The sequence below is a fragment of the Pavona decussata genome, unplaced genomic scaffold (genome assembly GCF_977016875.1).
Source record: "Pavona decussata unplaced genomic scaffold, jaPavDecu1.1 SCAFFOLD_93, whole genome shotgun sequence".
NCBI classification, from domain to species: domain Eukaryota; kingdom Metazoa; phylum Cnidaria; class Anthozoa; order Scleractinia; family Agariciidae; genus Pavona; species Pavona decussata.
Genome location: NW_028145510.1, coordinates 950,278 through 970,000, shown reverse-complemented (window position 1 = coordinate 970,000; position 19,723 = coordinate 950,278). Strand labels below are relative to the sequence as shown.

General features: G+C 39.2%; 3 protein-coding genes across 3 annotated transcripts in view; all 3 read left to right on the top strand.

Moving 5' to 3' along the window:
• Positions 1 to 1,173, top strand: part of LOC146473481 (uncharacterized) — a 4,239-nt gene extending 3,066 nt beyond the window's left edge. The window contains exon 3 of the mRNA XM_085118134.1: positions 1 to 1,173. This exon is cut by the window's left edge and continues 646 nt beyond it. Coding sequence (XP_084974260.1) covers positions 1 to 490 — 490 coding nt within the window. The 3' untranslated portion in view covers positions 491 to 1,173.
• Positions 1,174 to 2,292: 1,119 nt separating this feature from the next.
• Positions 2,293 to 7,998, top strand: LOC146473480 (uncharacterized). The gene is made up of 3 exons (XM_085118135.1): positions 2,293 to 2,869; positions 3,107 to 3,760; positions 5,669 to 7,998. The coding sequence occupies exons 1-3, from the start codon at positions 2,602 to 2,604 to the stop codon at positions 6,802 to 6,804; spliced, it is 2,058 nt and encodes a 685-aa protein (XP_084974261.1). The 5' UTR covers positions 2,293 to 2,601; the 3' UTR covers positions 6,805 to 7,998.
• A 1,163-nt stretch (positions 7,999 to 9,161) lies between these two features.
• Positions 9,162 to 19,723, top strand: part of LOC146473478 (TBC1 domain family member 31-like) — a 28,183-nt gene continuing 17,621 nt past the window's right edge. Inside the window, exons 1-9 of the mRNA XM_085118124.1 lie at positions 9,162 to 9,322; positions 9,457 to 9,612; positions 9,835 to 9,950; positions 14,056 to 14,234; positions 14,573 to 14,757; positions 15,156 to 15,285; positions 15,556 to 15,645; positions 16,962 to 17,072; positions 17,739 to 17,942. Coding sequence (XP_084974250.1) covers positions 9,246 to 9,322; positions 9,457 to 9,612; positions 9,835 to 9,950; positions 14,056 to 14,234; positions 14,573 to 14,757; positions 15,156 to 15,285; positions 15,556 to 15,645; positions 16,962 to 17,072; positions 17,739 to 17,942 — 1,248 coding nt within the window. The 5' untranslated portion in view covers positions 9,162 to 9,245. The remainder of the gene's footprint in view (positions 9,323 to 9,456; positions 9,613 to 9,834; positions 9,951 to 14,055; positions 14,235 to 14,572; positions 14,758 to 15,155; positions 15,286 to 15,555; positions 15,646 to 16,961; positions 17,073 to 17,738; positions 17,943 to 19,723) is intronic.

Sequence of the window (19,723 nt, the reverse complement as noted above, 5' to 3'; positions counted from 1 at the left end):
GGCTGACAAGAATGGAGTTGGAGTGACAGTCATCAGTCACGACAGTGAAAGCAGGACACATGTGCAGGGATGCGAAACTAGAGGGTGTTACTCACGTGACATTCATTACACAGGAGCGAGTCTGTCTCAGCTGGCGAGTCTCACCAGAGTCTCCTCACACTGTGAACAGTTTATCAAGTATGAATGTTATAAATCAATAATTTTGAGAAATGCGTATGGCTGGTGGGTTTCACGCGATGCTACTAAGATGACGTACTGGGGCGGGGCATCTGGCAGTAGTAAGTGCGCATGCGGAATGACCAACTCATGCGCAGACCGCAGTTATGGCTGTAACTGTGACAAGAATGACAATGTATGGCGTGAAGACAGCGGTCTCCTCACTGGCAAGACACATCTTCCAGTTAAACAGCTCAGGTTTGGAGATACTGGCGGTAGCGGCGAGCAAGGTTACCACACACTAGGAAAATTGAAGTGCTATGGCATGGTATAAAGGACAACGTTTTTCTTCAGTGACGTAACAGAACAACGATGATAAATTCTATGCTAAGAATAGTTTTATATCAGTAATCAAGGACAAGCTTAGTCAGCATAGTGCTGAAAACAATCTGCTTTTGATAATTAATGTTTAAAATCTTAGGAGTAGCTTGGAGCGCTTTGAATTTAATGGACTCTCTCTCAGTACAATTTGCGACTGCTTGTAATCTGTATAAGCAAAAGTTAAAGTATACTTTATTTGTTACAGATAAACCAAAAAAGGAACATTTCCGTATACAAGTTTTAATGACGATTAAAAGGTCTTTTTATTCAAGCCTTAAAATAATGTTACGAATGTTTGATTTATCAACAGAGTTCATATTGGCCTCTGTAAAGAGATTCGAGCGCTGACGTTTCGAGCGTTAGCCCCCCGTCAGAGCGAACCGCAGCGCTGTTGTTGTTTACCACCGGCAAAGTTTAGAAAGTGTTATAATACATGTTTGTTTATTCGGCAACCACTACATTTGATGCTTTACTTCGATTCCTTATGCCAAAGTGCAATTTTTCTGAGCAAATTCTCTCACAGGAAAACTCTGCTGTGTAAATGAAACTATGGTTAAGCAACAGAAGCGATGCAATTTCCACTGACGGTGGACATCCGTCTCAAAAACTGAGCAAATAAAGAGTGCGTTGAGGTTATCTTTTCGTGAGTGCACCAATTTCATGAAATTGTAACTTGCAGGAAAAGAAAATCGTTGTAACTTGTTTTAATAGAAGTGGTCAACAATTAACATTTAAATCCAATTCATTTTTAATGATTGGTATAAATTTACCTTGTACTGGTAACATACAAGGAAACACTGTCTCTCGGCTCGTAACTCGTCATCACCATCATTCTCATGACGCTTCCAATACAACCCGCTCAAAATGTGTTACAGTACTAGATTTGCGCCAGAACGTTCTTCATGCAGTCTAGCTGCTCTGTGGAGGAGAAAGGTAATGCTCTACAGTAAGATAACCACCTCCTCCCCAAGACTAAACAATTATTTGACTACAATTAGACACGTTCAGTTTTTGGCATTACAATATTTTCGACCTTACAGTAAAACCCGTCCTTTTTGCGCGCGACTGACAGGGAGATTTTGCGCATGGGCGGAACAAAAGGCCCTGGGGTCGATCCGGAGAAGGCATTACTAAGTAATGTCATCCCTGTAATATTTCTGGTCGATTTAAACTGGTGGTTGTTTTTCAGTCCCAACAGAGGAAGCAGTCCCGGTCCTCCGATCGTCCTTGGTGTGTGGTCTAATGTAAAGTCACCTGTTGAGCTGGCCCCGGCTGTTCATCAAAGAAAAAATAATTTTATCCACCCAATAAAATGAACTTCAACTTATACATTTTATCCGGTGGATCAACTGTTGTCCACTCTTTGAATAACTGGGACTTGATCAGCAATTTAATTAGCGCTTTCAAGTTCGGTCCCAAGTCTCCGATATGAAGCTCGGCCTGCTCGACAAGAGGGATGACACGTGGGAACGAGGCTCCACAAAGAGCAAATTTCTTCTTTCGGTCTCGACCTCCTTCCTAACTTCATATGGAACCAGATATTTCCCCTCAATCACCCTCCCCCCCCCCCTCCCCCTTCAAAAAAGAACACCCTCCGACCCATTGGAAGGTTATATCTACAACTTATTTTATTTTTTTATTTATTTTTTTTCTATTGAATCAATAAATGAACAATGATCACATCTGTGTAACACTTCAGTTCTTAGTTGCACACTTACCTTGCTGCATTGAGCAGTACTTTTAAGTGCCAGTGCCTTAAGTTCAGTTTTCCTAAGTGGATCATTTCATTTTCTCGTCAGGACCATTTCTTTAGTATTTTTCTGTGTATACATTACACTACCGGACATTGGACTCCACGGAGCCATAAAAAACAACTGACAGATATTCCGCGTATAAACAGTATTCAAGTTACATCAGATCATACCACTTTCAGCGCGGGGTCAGACGCAATTTAGCTTACTACTTCCGCTTAAACTGTTGGGATCGTTCAAACCCTTTGCTTCAAAAATTTTAAACGCTTTCGTTATATGCGCATTCGAACTACGTTGAAGTCAGTTTAAAATCATGAAAACGGATTGTAAAGAGGAGACGAAAACGAAGAGACGAAAAACAGTCGACACCTTGTGTTCCGCGTCAGGCTTGCTGTTGTCTGTTGCGTGTTGCATCGCACTGATTCACGTGGAACTCAAAATACAAGAACATCATCGACTGATATCACACTCGGTAACATTCTGTGATCAAATGGAGACGGAAATTCTTCGAAAAGTGCAACAGAATTACGGAAAATGTAAAGAGGAGAAAGGCAGCCATTCAGAAGGTCACGAGACAAGAGGTGAGTTTGTTTTTACTTCTGGTATTTTAATTTATAGAGCTAGGCACACAGTAAGAAATTACTCTTTTTGTATTTTAACCTCCCTTACATTATTTAACGACATCATTTACAAAAGTGCTTTTAATAGAAAAAATAAAAGCAGAAAGTAATGGCTCTCAGCTTCCTTGTTTTCCTTTCCTGTGAATCATGGCTGTGTGATTGAAGACGTAGTGTTGAATGGTTTCATTTACGTCCTAGGTCATAAAGACACCATCTCAAGACAAAAACGTTCTTCACCCGACAATTCACAACAGGCATCTTTCCAATCAGCCTCTGAAGTAAAACTTCTGATCAAACAAGAGCTTCTTCTGCTGCAAAACAAAGTCTGCGCCAAAGATGAAACGCTCTGCCGCTCAGGACCAAAAGGTAACACAGGACGACGGGGAAGATCCGGAACCCGAGGGAGAACAGGTCCCCCAGGAAGACCCGGGCCAGAGGGACCTCCTGGTAAACATGGACCAATAGGACCTCAAGGACCGATGGGCATCAAAGGGGATCTTGGAGTGCCAGGTGACCCTGGTCCCGAGGGACCTAGAGGCCCGCAAGGGGAGAAAGGTGCCAAAGGTGAGCCGGGCCAGTCCATCTCGGCTCCTTCTCTGCTGCAGCATCCTGTTCACACGACAGTCAATGAAAGTCAGACAGCCATCTTGAAATGTACCCCGGATGGTAATCCTCCTCCAGAGGTCACGTGGTCTAAGCTAAATTCACTGCTTCCTGTTGGACGTCACGTGGTAGAGTCCAGTGGCGCCCTGATTGTGAAGGACGTTAGACGTGACGACGACGGAGTTTATAGCTGCAGAGCTGAAAATTTGCTAGGGAGCGTCAACGCCACAGCGAAGCTCACTGTTCAGTGTAAGTTACCTCATTTGCTAGATCAGCAGATCACTTCCTTAAGTGGACACTATTTTAATAATTTCTTTTGATTTAGTTTATTCTTGTGGCGGGGGTCTTATTAGGAGATCACTACTTTTGCCGTTCTGCCAATATTAGAACTTATTTTGCAAACATAAATTCTACTTTATTTCGTGATTTCGTAATGTTGGGTGTTTAAGTGCTCCTAACCCCCAATCTTTTTTTCAGCTCAAATAAGTGTATTTGTTATTCAAAGTATTTCAAAGTATTTCTCAGAAAAAAAAATGGATTTAGTTGAATCCTCGATTTTCTATGCCCTACCAAAGTTTTCTTTGCTCTGTTGAACGACCAGGAACCGAGAAAGATTGCGTCAGCTCAGTTATTCTCTTTATTTCTTAGGTTTTTTTGGACCATCGGCGCATAAAACCATAATCATTGTCAACTCACATTTGTGTGAAGATTGTTTCTTGTACGTCCTCAAAGTCAGAGTCGAGTGTGGATTGATTAATCTTTCGTATAACAACTTAGAATTTCGAAATATGTGGGCCCTGACTTACAAACAATTCGTCAATTCTATCAAATATCTGAGTGCAAAAAAGTACAGGCTGTACCACACCACAAGAGCAAAAACATGTACCAAGCTTCAAAAGGAAATGGAAAGTCAACAGAAATTAATCCAATATTTCGCGCCGAGATCCGCGCAGTGTAGAGGGCCACATGGCAGGGGCACCCAACGGATCGTTTCGGTAAATTATCTGTTCGGAAGGCTCTTAATCCCCTACAATTTTCTAAAGGGAATTTTCACCACGAACTTTCGTGATATTAAGATTTTCGGAAAGGAAATAAGACCTAAGGTTTTCGGGAAATGGACAAAAATGCCCTACTAAGTTCGAAAAGACTCAAGTTCCCCTAGAATGACCGAACAGATAAAAATATTATAGCACTGCCTAAAATGAACCTATAGAGCTTTAAAGCCACTCCAGATCGCCTAAAATAACGTTTCAAAGGATTTGAGAGAAAATTGTCGTTGGGTGCCCCTGATATGGAATACCTTGTGATTCTCGAAATCGACTGATGTGTTGTAGATTCAAAACACGGTCAATACTGAGGCTGGTCTAAACAAAAGAAAGAAAACAGTTAAGTTAGCTCCTGCAACATAAACCTCACAGTTATAATGCGGAGCGAAGTGATGACAAAATGATACGATACAGACTTCAGCGGCTCTACAGTACTACGTTGCGTAGCACTATCAGAAGTTTTGGCGCAAAAAAAAACAAATAAAAAAAATTTGAATAGCCTTAAGAGGAAACACAACATCTTACAACCAGAACAAATGGTCGGGTCAGTTGTACAAAACTCCCTGTGACAGGAAAACTTTTTCATTGTCCAAGCAGTAATCTAGATCCCGTATCGTCACACAAATATCGACAGGAGAGGTCGTGCTATCACGGACTGAAACGAGCCCAGCTAAACCTAGCAAAAAGGAATCAAACAGCGTATAATTTATAAGAACCTAGTTGCTAAAAATAATCAACAAGCGGTCAAATAACCAGCCAACCAAGTAACCAATTATCGTTTTGAAATTAATGAATGCGAAAGATTCTCTGTTTTTGGGTAGACGTCACAACAGCGGTACTGACCCATTCTCCCAAGAATCGGCCATGAATTAAAATGACACCATTTTTGGCAGTAATTTCGAAACTTCGCCGGCAACAGAAAATGGTAGATTCAGGTAAAATCCAAATCTTTGTTTCGCAAAAGTGCTTGTAATTTTAAATAAAGTTATTTAAGTAAAAACATTGCCGGTGTGGGTTAGCGGCGCTTAAATCCGTGCAATTTAAAGCTCTATCTGATCAGTACTATGTTGTCTATGTTCAAAAAGAACTTTCCTTTTTCATTTTTCTCCAGTTGGTCCCCAACTTTTAATGTCATCCAATAGACTTATGACTGAAGAAAACCGAAATGTTACCATCTCCTGCAATGCTACTGGTCAGCCGCAGCCCAGTATCACGTGGTCCAAGTCAGTGAGTAGTTTGCCTAAAGACAGAACACAAATGACGAAAGGCGTTATGATGATCTATAAAGTGACAAGAAAGGATGCTGGAATATACATTTGTAAGGCAGAGAATATTCTGGGATCAGCGACAGACACGGCTCAACTCATGGTTTTCTCTCCTCTACGGTTCAAAGTTCGTCCTCCTCAAGAGCTAACCCCTTTGATTGGTTCAACTGTCCGCCTGTCGTGTGTGGCCGAGAGTGACCTGAGACCTGTAATTACTTGGACAAAGGATGGCAGGTCTTCACTTCCTGTAGACTCTACTGTTCTACTGAATGGAACACTGGTTCTTTTGAAAATCAAAAAATCTCATGAAGGTTCTTACACCTGTAGAGCGACCAATGCTTTGACATCAGTAGAGGCTAAAATCAAGATCAATTCTCCTGTTAGTAGCACATCCTGTTCTGCGATTAAAAAGAGTATCAGTGCAACTGGAACTTACGTCATAGATCCAGATGGGGAGGGGGGTCTGGCACCATTTACAGTGTACTGCGACATGGCTGACAAGAATGGAGTTGGCGTGACAGTCATCAGTCACGACAGTGAAAGAAGAACATTGGTGGATGGTTATGACAGTCGAGGTGGTTACTCCCGTGACATTCATTACACAGGAGCGAGTCTGTCTCAGCTAGCGAGTCTCACCAGAGTCTCCTCGCACTGTGAACAGTTTATCAAGTATGAGTGTTACGAATCATTGATTTTTAGGTATGGATATGCCTGGTGGATGTCACGTGATTCTAATAAGATGACATACTGGGGCGGAGCATCACCTGGCAGTGGTAAATGCGCATGCGGAATGACCAACTCCTGCGCAGACTCCAGATTTGGCTGTAACTGTGATAAAAATGATGAAGTATGGCGTGAAGACAGCGGTCTCCTCACTGACAAGACACATCTTCCAGTTAAGCAGCTCAGGTTTGGGGATACTGGTGCTAACGAGCAAGGTTATCACACACTGGGAAAATTAAAGTGCTATGGAGCAGCATAAAACTTAACGTTAACTTCTCAATGGCATCTTAAAAGAATAACTAAAACAGCCTTTTTCTAGAAACGAGAAAAGTAGCAGCTTCACCGTCAACTATAGCACAGTGACTGGCGATAAAAAACGAGCTTTTGATTACTTTTTAGAAATGTTGGAATGTCTGATAAGAGTTCATTAACTGATAGCTGAGAGCTCTAATTGTCAGACTTAGAAATCCCGCGTTTTTCAATTAAATTAATAGAGAGATTTACAATCACGTTTACGGCAAACGACAGAAATGACCACGTGACCATGTTTACCCTATATTTGCCGCTCGCTGTTTTCATTTTCTCTTTTAAATTGAGTAGGTTTGCGTTAGTATCGAAGGTCAGAATTATTTTACACTATTCTCATCCTTGTTCTGATTTTTTCAAGAAAACATAAACGCAAAACTGACTCACGTTTGCCGTTTGCCGTAAACGCGATTCTGAATCTCTCTAACACCTTAAAACGGGAGCTAATCGAATCAATAGATAGCTAGGAATAACTTAAATTTTTTAAAACTCATGAAACTCATAGCCCGTTTAGACTGCAGCACTCCCATTAAGACATTGCCTTTCAGAGAGGGCGGTTATATTGAGTGTCGTAAGAAAGTTCGGTGTAGTACGCTTAGGTTTGCTTTACAAGCTACAGTCTGTAATTCACTCCAGTCGCTCTATTTTATGTTTGAATATGAATATATGAAACATATATTTTGAACTGCGGATGAAAGATTACATCTGTAAATAGAAGAAAGATCCTACTTTTAAACAGTTGCGAAAAAAAAGCCTGAATTTTTTTACAGGCTTTCTTTTTGCAACTGCTTAAGTTGCGTGTTAACTGCGTGGATCTTTCTGCCATTTAATCTCAGATTTTATATTATTAAAAAAGTGGATCATTGTATAATGTAATTCCAGGGATTTGATTGTCTTAGCGGTCATGGTATATGAGCCTTTTTACTATGCCCGAGAAATAGCGACCATTAAATTGTCTTTGGTTGTTCTTGCAAAGCGAAATCAGCAAGATCTAGCCATATTTCTTGACTGTTTTTAACAAAACAATTATTCCACTCGCGCTAGTCGCAACTAGCGCAGTTGTGTAAGCACGCCTCCCCTTCGCAGCAAGTGAGATTAATGAAAGCTAAGATGCAATTATTCAAATTAAAGTTAAATTAAAGTTCAAGTTAAAGCTTGTTTGATATGAGATGGCAGATAGCCAAGTCGACGGTAGAAGCGTCTATAAACTTGGGAGTAAAATAATCTGTTGCAAGCGTTTGGCTAATATGAATTCGCTCAAAGCGCATTTTATCTTTTCTATTTACCGGCAAGTCTATTCCGAGGGTGAGGGGTCATCCCCTACCCCTCACCCCGCACCCCTAACCCCCAGAATAGACCTGCGAACATTTAATCTAGAAAAAGAGCAAGGCTGATTTCATGGTCAGGGAAGTATATTTTCCAATATTTCGAAAGGCACGGCCTTTCTTGTTCAGGGTATGTTTGAGACTGATTAGATCCTTCACTACAGGATCCGGTACTTTTATTTTGTTGCGGTGGTCCTTGCAAACACAGTTAATAGGCCTTATCACGGTTTTCGACGCCATTTTGACGGGTAGGCAAACAGGCTTGAAATTACAGTGTTTATGGAAATCCGATGTCAAATGATTTCATCGCTTCTGAAAAATTCATGAATTGGAAACTTTTGGCTCCAGGAAAAGGATTTTAAGAAGAAAATTGGAGGGATGTGGCTTTGACAGAAAGCGTCCAGTCGTGTTTGGAACTTTCCATACATTTGTCTGTATTGCGAACCAGCCGTGAACTGCTACTAAAAATAGTTCGCGGGAAAAAATACAGGGAAATATATGGAAAGTTCAAAACAAAACACGACTGGACGTTTTCTGGCACAGCTACATCCCTCCAATTTTGTTCTTAAAATCCTTTTCCTAGTGCCAAAAGTTTCCAATTCATGAATTTTTCAGAAGCGATGTTTTATGAAAATTATTTGACATCGGATTTCCATACAAACACTGTTATTTCAAGCCTGTTTGCCTACTCGTCAAAATGGCGTCGAAAACCGTGATAAGGCCTATTACTGGTTTTTACTGCGATCATTTACCAATCTCCTGGAAATAAATTAATTGGAAATTAATTGGAATAGGCTCGAACAGATGAAGAGGCTATCAAATCAGCATTGTGCCACGACTGAAAGACGGTTGATTTTAAGGGTTTTCAATCTCATTCTAAGTTACTGGATTCTTTGTGATCTGAAAGTCGACGAAAGGAAAGGCATTAAAAAGAAGCGCTTCTTGTGGCGCTGCACCAATATAGGGGCCTGGAAGCAAGTTTGTTGTTATAGCGTGGTTACTAAGCCGTTTGTGGATTTCAAAATGGCGGGAGAAATAAATAAATACTGTATGTCTTGTTAACACAACCATGCAAACCTTAGACGTTTACAAGAAGGAAGAAGGAAAGATTTGGCAGCGAAAACCATCTCCCTCGCCAGAGGAAGGGTACGTTTATGTTTATGTTTTAGTCTGTCAAGCAAGCAATCTCACAAATCTTAGTAAACATAAGCTTACATTTTTTCGTTGTTTCGATGTTCAATCTTGCTTACAGCTGCTTACAATGATTCTTTTTTCAATAGTTTAGTGGTTTCAATCAGCCACTCCACATCGAGTGCCTTTTCATTACAAGGAAGAAATATCAGATTCCTTCGTACGGCGTTTAATACAACTGGCGAAGCCTTTGCTGCAGGTGATCACCAAGGAAACATTTTTGTCTTTGATTTAGGCAAGAATAGGTGAGATATTTGAACTGTGGTGATGTGTTAGTGAAAATCTTGAGCCATTAATTTCTGTTGCTTCGAGAAAATACTAACTTAATTATGAAAATTTAAGGCCTCAAGCGATTTTCTGCAGTGTGACACAGTCTTATCCATTTTTGTATAATTTAACACTTCAAATACTTCAAAGCAACATCATGGATCTGATTTCATTTATTTTTCTGTATTCATCTTTTTCAGGTTTTCATTGATCCACAAGACAGGAACACCTTGCACCGCCATTTCCTTTTGCCTTCGGAGAAAGAACGAAGTTCTTGTAGCTCTTGCAGACAATTCTTTAAGATGCTATGACACAGGTGTGATACTTATAAAGAGGGTCAAAAAGCAAAATTAATTTAAGTTGCATGAATGTTCAGTTTTATCAATTGAGTTGGGAGCGTCAGAGCATCAGGTTTTTAGCTCTGAGAAAGGGCTAGCACGTGAAACATCAGCTTCTGTACAGTGTGTGTCTTTGCAATGGCCAGTTTGTGACTTAAAAAGTACATTCATTTGAACTCCACCTTCAACTCAGCACCACTATTTATTTAGAAGTTATCCTCCTTTCACCAGCGACATGAGCCTGGCAGCTCCACTAAGCTGGCATGTTGGTTCAATTTTCCAAGATCTCAAATCAATTTCACAGAAACATGAAATCTGGGCTGGTTCAACCAGCTGGGGTCTGGGATCAAACCTGTAGTGACGTCAGGATCCCAGCTACACCTGTAACTGGACTGAGATTTTTCCTTATACAGCTACTTGAGTGCACCTGGTCAGCCCAGCTGACTGGGCCTGCAATTTTCCCTGACAAAATTCCTTTTTAGGGCAAAAATAAAGGGTTATTAGTAAGTTGATCTCCATTTAGATATCACGTATTCATGACATAATTTTGATGGGCTGCCAAACCATGAAAAGTCTTGAATCTGAAAAAAAAAAAAATACCAAAAAGGAGGGAAAGTAAAATCACTTAATCCATTCTCATTGTTGGAGCCACTCATGACAACTTCTACATTTAGCCAGTGCTGGGCTGGTTGACCTCATATAATACTGGGTGGGGACTTACAATGGCAAACCAAGTCAGCCAAGCTGGCACATTAAATGGGTTATCATAAGTACCCTGTAGGTAAGATTTACAGTATCTGTAAACACTGAGACTTCAGAGAAATTAAAAGTCTGGTTGGTAAATGTAACCGATGGCAACGCGAGCGGTCTAGCGCCGCCAACGGCCGGAGTGCGCGAGCAATGGCACAACAAACATGAATTCGTGGATGCAAGGAGTGGGCTTAAAAGAACATTTATTACAGCGAAACCCTAAGCTAATTACAACAAAATGAAAAGAAACGAAACGAACTAATACTAATAAAAAAGGAACGTTATAAAAACACGAGAACGTAAAAAAGACTATTACAAAAACGGGATTATAAAAAGTAGGAATGAGTTCTGTACATACTTACAACGGCACAAACTCCACTAACCAGAGCATAACTGCTTCTGGGGAGCGAGCTACACAGATCACTTGAACAACACTCTGCTCCACTCGAATAAACTAAGCTAAAAAACTTGTATTTATACCGGAGTAAGACACGTACTGCTTATGTGACAGGAAAAGGATTGTCACAAAAGAAACAGACCGATTACATAATAACTACGTACAATTTCATCACACACTACTTGATAATAAGATTAAAATAACAACGCCCTAATGACCTACTGATGGTATCATGCAGCGTTGCTACAAGAAACAGAAAACTGTTTTGTAATCCCACAAACAAGGAAACCAAGCTTAGGAAATAGTGAACCTTACGCAATGTAACACTACAGCACGTGATATACTAAACCAAAACTAAATTAAACCAAACTAAACTCCAGTGATATGTCACAATAAAACTCTCCAGACTGTGAATGTAAACCAACTCCACTCACGTCTGCAATAGGTCAAAGATAAAAATAACACTCTACACTACTAAACGTGACACGAAAATATCTTAGAAATAATTGAGAAATTGCCTTTAGGAACTACAAAGTGACTCGGTCACATTCGCCTCTCCTTTTGCTCATCATGTCCTCATATGAGCTAAACAAAAGAAAACTATAAGCCCTTTTAAAAATAAACGACAAGTCCATTTAAAACTAGAGTACATTGTACTAGAGTCTCTTGAAAACTCACGCATCCTGCATAGCAGTGAGCGGTACTTGATTCATGATCCACGTGCATGCTTGAACATTTGTGCTTCTGAACTGGAGTGTCCTTTAAGTTAGACCGTACCATTCCAACTAGAGAGGGCGATTTGCGCCAAGTGATCCTGGGAAGCCATCACTGTTCAACACCAGTGGACGTACATCGTCACCAAAACTCCATATACTTCCATCACGAGAACACACAGCAATACAACATAGTGATACACAGGATCACAGATTCTGCTAACTGTTCGTAACAAAGTCAAGCCAGGTACAATAAACAACATTCAGTCAGTCTGGCGAGGTAAAAACTTCATCTCTCGCGACGATATCCTTGTGCAACACAAACTAGCGATCCACGCCAGTGCAGGGGAAGGGGACTAAACATTGGGGACACATAGGCGCAACTCCAGTACCAGTGGTTGGCCTAAAACAAGCTCTTCCTCGGCGAGTAGACACTAAGGTACATGGTGGACGTCTTGGAGCTACCCCTGAGACAAATCCTGAACTCCAGAGGTCGGTTGCGAGATCCTGTGAAGGCAACTCATCGATTCATTGAGCCAAAACGAAGAGAGTTCTATCGTCGCAATCCTCTTGCAGAACGTCTCAACTCCCATCGCGACTCCACTACCACACTCGTACTAGTTACCAGACATAACGGGGACATTTTAGCCACTACACACAGAAATGCTGGGTAGGTATCGAGGGTGTCTCTCACGTTGAGCTTCTCACAGCACAAGTCGACTATCGACGCTACATCCTCCACAACAGCTAGACTGACGGCCATGGAACTCCACCACTGCTCTGCAGCCTCCCAGCTGAGGTCTCTCAGGACTGGAAACAGGAACACTTACTGGAGTAACCACGCCACACCACGTCAACGCCATTGTGCCGTGTAAATACTTCTAAACTCATTCCCGTTTGTAAAATTAAAATGCAAAACCTAACTTGCAAAAAACTATTATATTTTTGTTTTTCTTGCAAACAACTGTTAAACATTCGATGCCACTATTTTACACTTGCATCCCACTTCTGACACCAAAATGTAACCGATGGCAACGCGAGCGGTCTAGCGCCGCCAACGGCCGGAGTGCGCGAGCAATGGCACAACAGACATGAATTCGTGGATGCAAGGAGTGGGCTTAAAAGAACATTTATTACAGCGAAACCCTAAGCTAATTACAACAAAATGAAAAGAAACGAAACGAACTAATACTAATAAAAAAGGAACGTTATAAAAACACGAGAACGTAAAAAAGACTATTACAAAAACGGGATTATAAAAAGTAGGAATGAGTTCTGTACATACTTACAACGGCACAAACTCCACTAACCAGAGCATAACTGCTTCTGGGGAGCGAGCTACACAGATCACTTGAACAACACTCTGCTCCACTCGAATAAACTAAGCTAAAAAACTTGTATTTATACCGGAGTAAGACACGTACTGCTTATGTGACAGGAAAAGGATTGTCACAAAAGAAACAGACCGATTACATAATAACTACGTACAATTTCATCACACACTACTTGATAATAAGATTAAAATAACAACGCCCTAATGACCTACTGATGGTATCATGCAGCGTTGCTACAAGAAACAGAAAACTGTTTTGTAATCCCACAAACAAGGAAACCAAGCTTAGGAAATAGTGAACCTTACGCAATGTAACACTACAGCACGTGATATACTAAACCAAAACTAAATTAAACCAAACTAAACTCCAGTGATATGTCACAATAGAACTCTCCAGACTGTGAATGTAAACCGACTCCACTCACGTCTGCAATAGGTCAAAGATAAAAATAACACTCTACACTACTAAACGTGACACGAAAATATCTTAGAAATAATTGAGAAATTGCCTTTAGGAACTACAAAGTGACTCGGTCACATAAATTCATTTACAAATGATTTTTCCCTTATTTTTCCTTTAGTCTTTTAATGCTGAATCCTGACTATTTGAATTCAATGTCCTACTAATAAAAACAATCATACTTATTGAGATTACCAAATGGTTCATGAAGACAATGTTTCAACAGTTTTTTAATCCCGTTTTAAATAAATCCCAAAAGTGGAAGCCACTGGACAGTGTTTTCATTTGTTACTTTTTAAATTTAATCATTTACATGCTCTTCCTCATTAATTCAAACTCAGTTTTTCCTGTTGGGTGCAAACGTTAATTAAATACCTGTAGCTTGCTTCTTTGATATTACTGTAATTAAATTAATGTATTTCATTTTCAGAATCTCATGAGTTAGTGAGCTGGATGAGAGGTGATGATTCATCAATTCACAGCATTTCAGTCCATGCTTCAGGTCGCTATGCACTCACATCATCCAACTCAGCAGCTCAGCTCTGGGATCTTGATACATTTTCTCGCAAGAGGACACTCAATGGGGCTCAAACTGTTGGAATACAACAGGTTTGGATGAGAACGAGTAAAATTTGTACTTATGTAACTCATTACACGTAGCATAGACCTCTTTGAATGGGATGCATTCATGGTAACCAGAAGGTTGGCCAAAACAAACAGGCTAGTCCTAGGCTGTCATTAGGAGTTGACTTCTAGAGTTAGTGGGCAAATAGCTCCAAATTTCAAATTTCACATCCTTGATTACAATGTTCACATAGGAGGTGTTCAGTGCTGCAGTCAAAAATTACATCTCAACTTGCCTTGGACTACATTAACTGTTATTACTGGCTGGTACTATTAATAATGGTACCTCCACCGAAAATTTCTCTGTTCTCCATTTTTTTCAGGTTCTTTTCTTACCACTTAGCAACACCATAGTGACATGCTTCAAAGATGACAGTTTGTTTGTTTGGGATTCAGAAACACTTAAGTGTAAGTTTCAGTTACCAGTTCCACCAGATGAGAGTAAACAGCCCCACTACAGGGCACTGGCAACTCCAAGAGATGGAAGGCTGTTAGTGGCTGGAGGAAGGTGGGTCCCATTATTTTGTTGTTTTAATCACATTTTGTATGACTTACAGTATGACTAATTACTTTTATTAATTAAAAGTACATGTAAGCATTTTGGGAAGTGATCAAAACTACTACATTGTAACAGGACCCACCAAGGTGATCTCTACCTGCACCCCTTCCTCAACCTCAATAGATGGTGTCTTTATTGCATAGACACCCCTCTATCCAGCAGTAAAAAAAAAGAGAATGAGAGTCAAACTTCACTTTTCTTGTTTATCTAGCAATGCTGACTTTTGCAAGCTGAATATTTCTGTGTATACTCAAATTTTCAGGCCAATATAATTTTGCCAAACTAATGTTCATGAGATAGGTGGCGTCTTTGATAACCCTTACCAAACCTTTCTTTCTCCATTTTAGGTCTCGTTTCCTCCATGTGTGGAGTCTAGAGAACAAGCGTCTGCTTCATGTTATTCAGCTTCCTGCAAGAGTACGACTTGTCAGGCAACTGGAGTTCATAAGCAACAGCTTTGATGGAGGCACTAGTCAGGTACAGTAATATTCATTTGATGAACTCAAGATAATCCCACTATTTCTTATTACTCTCCGGGCACTGAGTAAAAAATGAAAAATTATTGAATTAAAAATAATTAGGCCATGATGTGTGTGTGGCTCAAAACCTCAGTGGCTGCATTAATTATTATTACTGCCCATTTAAAACATTTTCTGTGGTTTGAGCTCTCATGTAATGGCCAGATACAACAAAGTTAAACCAAAGTCTTTTTACTTGCACTGTGATAACATTAAATTCCCTTACCAGACCCTGGGAGTGTTGTCTCAAGATGGCCTTCTGCGTTTTATTGACATTCATGCTTGCAAGCAGATGTTTGAGATTGGAGGAGCTGATGAGGTATGGTGCCGTAATGACTTTTAACAGTCTCACGTCTTAAAACATACAGGTAGATCAGTGTTAAAGATAGACTCAAACCCTGCTTTTTGGACACCTAATTAAGGACTATGCCTATTAATAAAGAAGTACAACGTATTTTTGTGTCAATGGTTTATGACTATTCTGGAAAAGCAGATCTTGGCAAGGGCTATTGAAATCCAAAAAGAAGATTGGGGGTAACCACCCATTTTTTAGAGATAATTAAGCAACAATTACATTATGCAACGTATCGCATTTTTTTTTCCAAATGGAAGCTTTATTATCTCTGAAAAATTCATGGTTACCCCCAATTTTCTTTTTGGATACCAAGAGCACTTGCTAAGTTCTGCTTTCTCCACATAGTTTTAAACCACACAAAAATATCGCTGTATTAGAAGGCACCGCCCATAGGAAACCTGAGTATCTTGAGATGTGCAGAACGTATGCGCAGTAACAATAGTAGACACCATCCTTAATACAAACGCCTTGTCTTTACAGACAGTTTTCTTGGTCCCATCATGCTGCACAGGGTGTGTGCAGGTCATGGAAAATCTGGAAAGTCATGGAATTATGTAATTTCGTCTTCCATGCCTAGAAAGACATGGATTTTAATTGTGGGTCATGGAAATTCATTGAAAATTATGTTCATGGAGAAAAATCACTTAGTGAGCATTCTTTTAGGGGAAAAAAACCAAGAAGATGAACAATTTCAAAAAAACCGAAAAGGAACCAAGAGACAGATTTTCACTCAGTAGAAATAAACACTGCGCGTTTTGACACTGTTAATGCAAACACTTTATCATGGAAAACTTGAAAAGGTTGTGGAAAAGGTCATGGAAAGTCATGGAGTTTTAAAAGCCCAAAAGAGTATGAACCCTTTAACACAGAAACTGAGACACTTTTTCAGGTCCTAACAGTGCCTGTAATAAGAAGGGTTTGACTTGTTTGACATGTATGTAAACATCTTCTGTAGATAAATACATTTTTGGTCAAGGCTATTTTTATGACCTTCATTATAATCGAGAGTGATGTTTTATTCAGTAAGTGACACAGGCATTCTCGGAAAAAAAAATCTGAGTGCTCCTATCAGGAGTCAAACCTAAGACCTTCCGATTACTAGTTTGGATGCTCCTGATAGGAGCACTCAGATTTTTTTTCCGAGTATTCCTGTGTCACTTATTGAATAATACATCATTCTCATTTATTCACCAGGCTTAAAATATTCCATCACATTTATTCTTCATAATCTTTCATAATCTTCACTAGGGTTCTTACTATTATTTTTTGTCTCTTTATAGATGATTAATAACTTCAGTATCAGTTCAAATGGCCGGTATGTTGCAGCTGTGATGGACAATGGTAATGTTAATGTGTACAGTGTCCCTGCACTTTCTCAACACTTTACTAAGGTAAAGAAAAATGAATAAAAAATACTTTGAATAGAGGACATAATTATTTTCATGAAAACAAACCACCCACCAGTAGTGACCACTTTCTTGATACCAGAAAACTGGCCAACTTGCAAGTCTAATAATTTGTATATTGAAATTAAGGTTAAAAGTAGATATAATTTCATTGCCATCAGCAATAATTACTGCAGCAGTTTGAAAGACTATCCTTCTTCATACTGTATATAGTGCTGCTCAGTTATTAAATTTTTGTAATTTATATGTATTTAATTTTTAATAAATACTTTTTACAGCTGTATCTCCCACTTAACATTGTTTTACATGAGAATTTTTATTATTTTGTTTTTTTTGTTTTTGTTTTTGTGGATGGAGTGGACAGTGGTTTCTTGAAGCTGAAGGTTGCATTTTTTTGTCTCAACATGAATTTGGTTTCTTGGGCATTGTTTCAAAAATTATTATTGCCTTTGGTTGATTAAAATTGTATTTTGCCTTGCACTTCATATTGTTATCTATTTCTTCATACTACAATAATTATTATCCTTGTATTGAGAATTCTCAACATGAGATACTATCATTACTTACAGATAAAATTGACCACAACATTTCCATACAGTAAGATGATTACTTGTCTAGTAAAGAGATCATGACATTTTGTTTCTGTTACAGCCACCTCCTCCTCTTGTAAAAACTGTTTGGGAAGAGAGACCAGCCTCTCGCCAAAGTAGCAAATCAGGCAAGTCACTGGGAAATACCATGACAAAGGTAGGCGGAACCGCAAAAAAGGGCAAAGCCAAATCACCGCCCAGACCACTTGTTCAGAGTGCTGATGGCTCTGCAGCCTCTTGGACCAGTCCAGACTCGGGAATAGAGGTACATGTATTGTTACACGTAGATATAATCTAAGAGGCTTGAATGTTCTTGGTAGCAGGAAAACATTTATATTACAAACTTGAGCATTATTATCAGCATTGGCATATTTTTGTGTTGGCTATAATCATCTCGTATCCAACAAAAATTAAAATTAAAATAAAATAACTTTTTTATTGAAAAAACAAAATCAAGAAATATTGCTAGATCTTACTCTTTTCGCTTTGCAAGAACAACCAGAAGACAGCTCAATGGTCTCTATTTCTCAGGTGTGGTATAATGGCTCATGTACCATGGCCGCTAAACCAATCAAATCCCTGGAATTGCATCATACAGTAATGATCCAGCTTTTAATAATTATCATTATTTTACTACACATGACCAGCAGTTACCTCTGGTTACAAAGGAGACTGAAGGACACTGAAAATGACTGCAGTACCGCTTGACCCTGGTGAAAATCTTTTGAGGATCTTTAAAGATCCTCAAAGATCTTCATGAAGATCTTCGAGGATCCTTATGAAGATCTTTAAGGATCCTTAAACAATCTTGCAAAGATCTTTAAGGATCCTCAAAAATCCTTGCCAAGATCCTTAAGGATCCTCAACTTTCTTGCCAAGATCCTTGAAGATCTTGGCCAAGATCTTTGAGGATCCTCAAAGATCCTTAAGGATCCTTGCAGATCTTGCCAAGATCTTGTCAAGATCTTTAAGGATCCTTTGCAGATCTTGCCAGGATCTTTGAGGATCTGCAAAGATCCTTTGCAGAACTTGCCAAGATCTTTGAGGATCTTCAATTATGTCGCCAAAGATCTTAAAAGGATTTTCAAGGATCCTTTGCAGACCTTTTCAAGATCTTTGAGGATCTTCAATAACCTTGCCAAAGATCTTCAAGGATCCTACAGGATCCTTTGCAGCTCTTGCCAAGATCTTTGCAGATCTTCAATAATCTTGCAAAAGATCTTCAAGGATCTTGAATGAACCTTTTCAAGATCTTGTACTACTTTGAACTTTCCAAAATCACAAAAACATTTGTGACTGAAATTTCCGGTGAGTCTCAGAATAAGCTGTTGAGAATGTACATGTAGTATGTAGATGAAAAAGAACATCAGCATGTCATAAAAGGGATAATTTTATTGAACAATCCCTAACTTATTTTAGTTAAGATTCAGGAATTTATTTGTATATAAATGTAGGTCTACAATGCTAAATCAATACAAAATAACTTGTGTAAATAAAATCAGAAATAGAAACATAACTTTTAATATGTATTGTGAAAGAATAATATTCAGCAGTTGGATATTTTACCTCAACCACGATGGACAAAATTTTGACTACAACATGAAGCCTGGGTGATCACGATCCTAATGTTAATGTACAAGAAACTGTAATAATTTTTATTCTAAAATTTGGTTGGACAATTGCCAGTGAAAACGTTTGTACAAGAAAACATAATAACAGAAAAACAATAACTTATAGCAAGCTCTGATTATGTACAAAAGTTCTAATGACAAGGCTACACAGTGCAACAAATTTCAACAGATGTTGTTCCCAACATTAGTGCAAGTCAAAATCCCTCTCTAAATTATCAGCCTTTAACAAAACTTAAAAGTTACTGCCTTGTCTGCACAACTTTAACACATTTATAGTGGCTCAGAAAAATTGTAGTTTTTCCCTCGTGATGACCCACAAAATGTGGAATAACTATATTCTAGATAATGAATAATGTAACAAAACAGTGCAATCACAACATCAGCAAATGTTGTGCTACTATAAAAATTTGATAGG

Excerpts from the sequence above, each read along its gene's own strand:
- LOC146473480 (XM_085118135.1), top strand. The coding sequence starts at position 2,602 with ATGAAAACGGATTGTAAAGAGGAGACGAAAACGAAGAGACGAAAAACA. Across the intron at positions 2,870-3,106 it reads AGAAGGTCACGAGACAAGAG|GTCATAAAGACACCATCTCA; the intron begins GTGAGTTTGTTT and ends TTTACGTCCTAG. Across the intron at positions 3,761-5,668 it reads AGCGAAGCTCACTGTTCAGT|TTGGTCCCCAACTTTTAATG; the intron begins GTAAGTTACCTC and ends ATTTTTCTCCAG.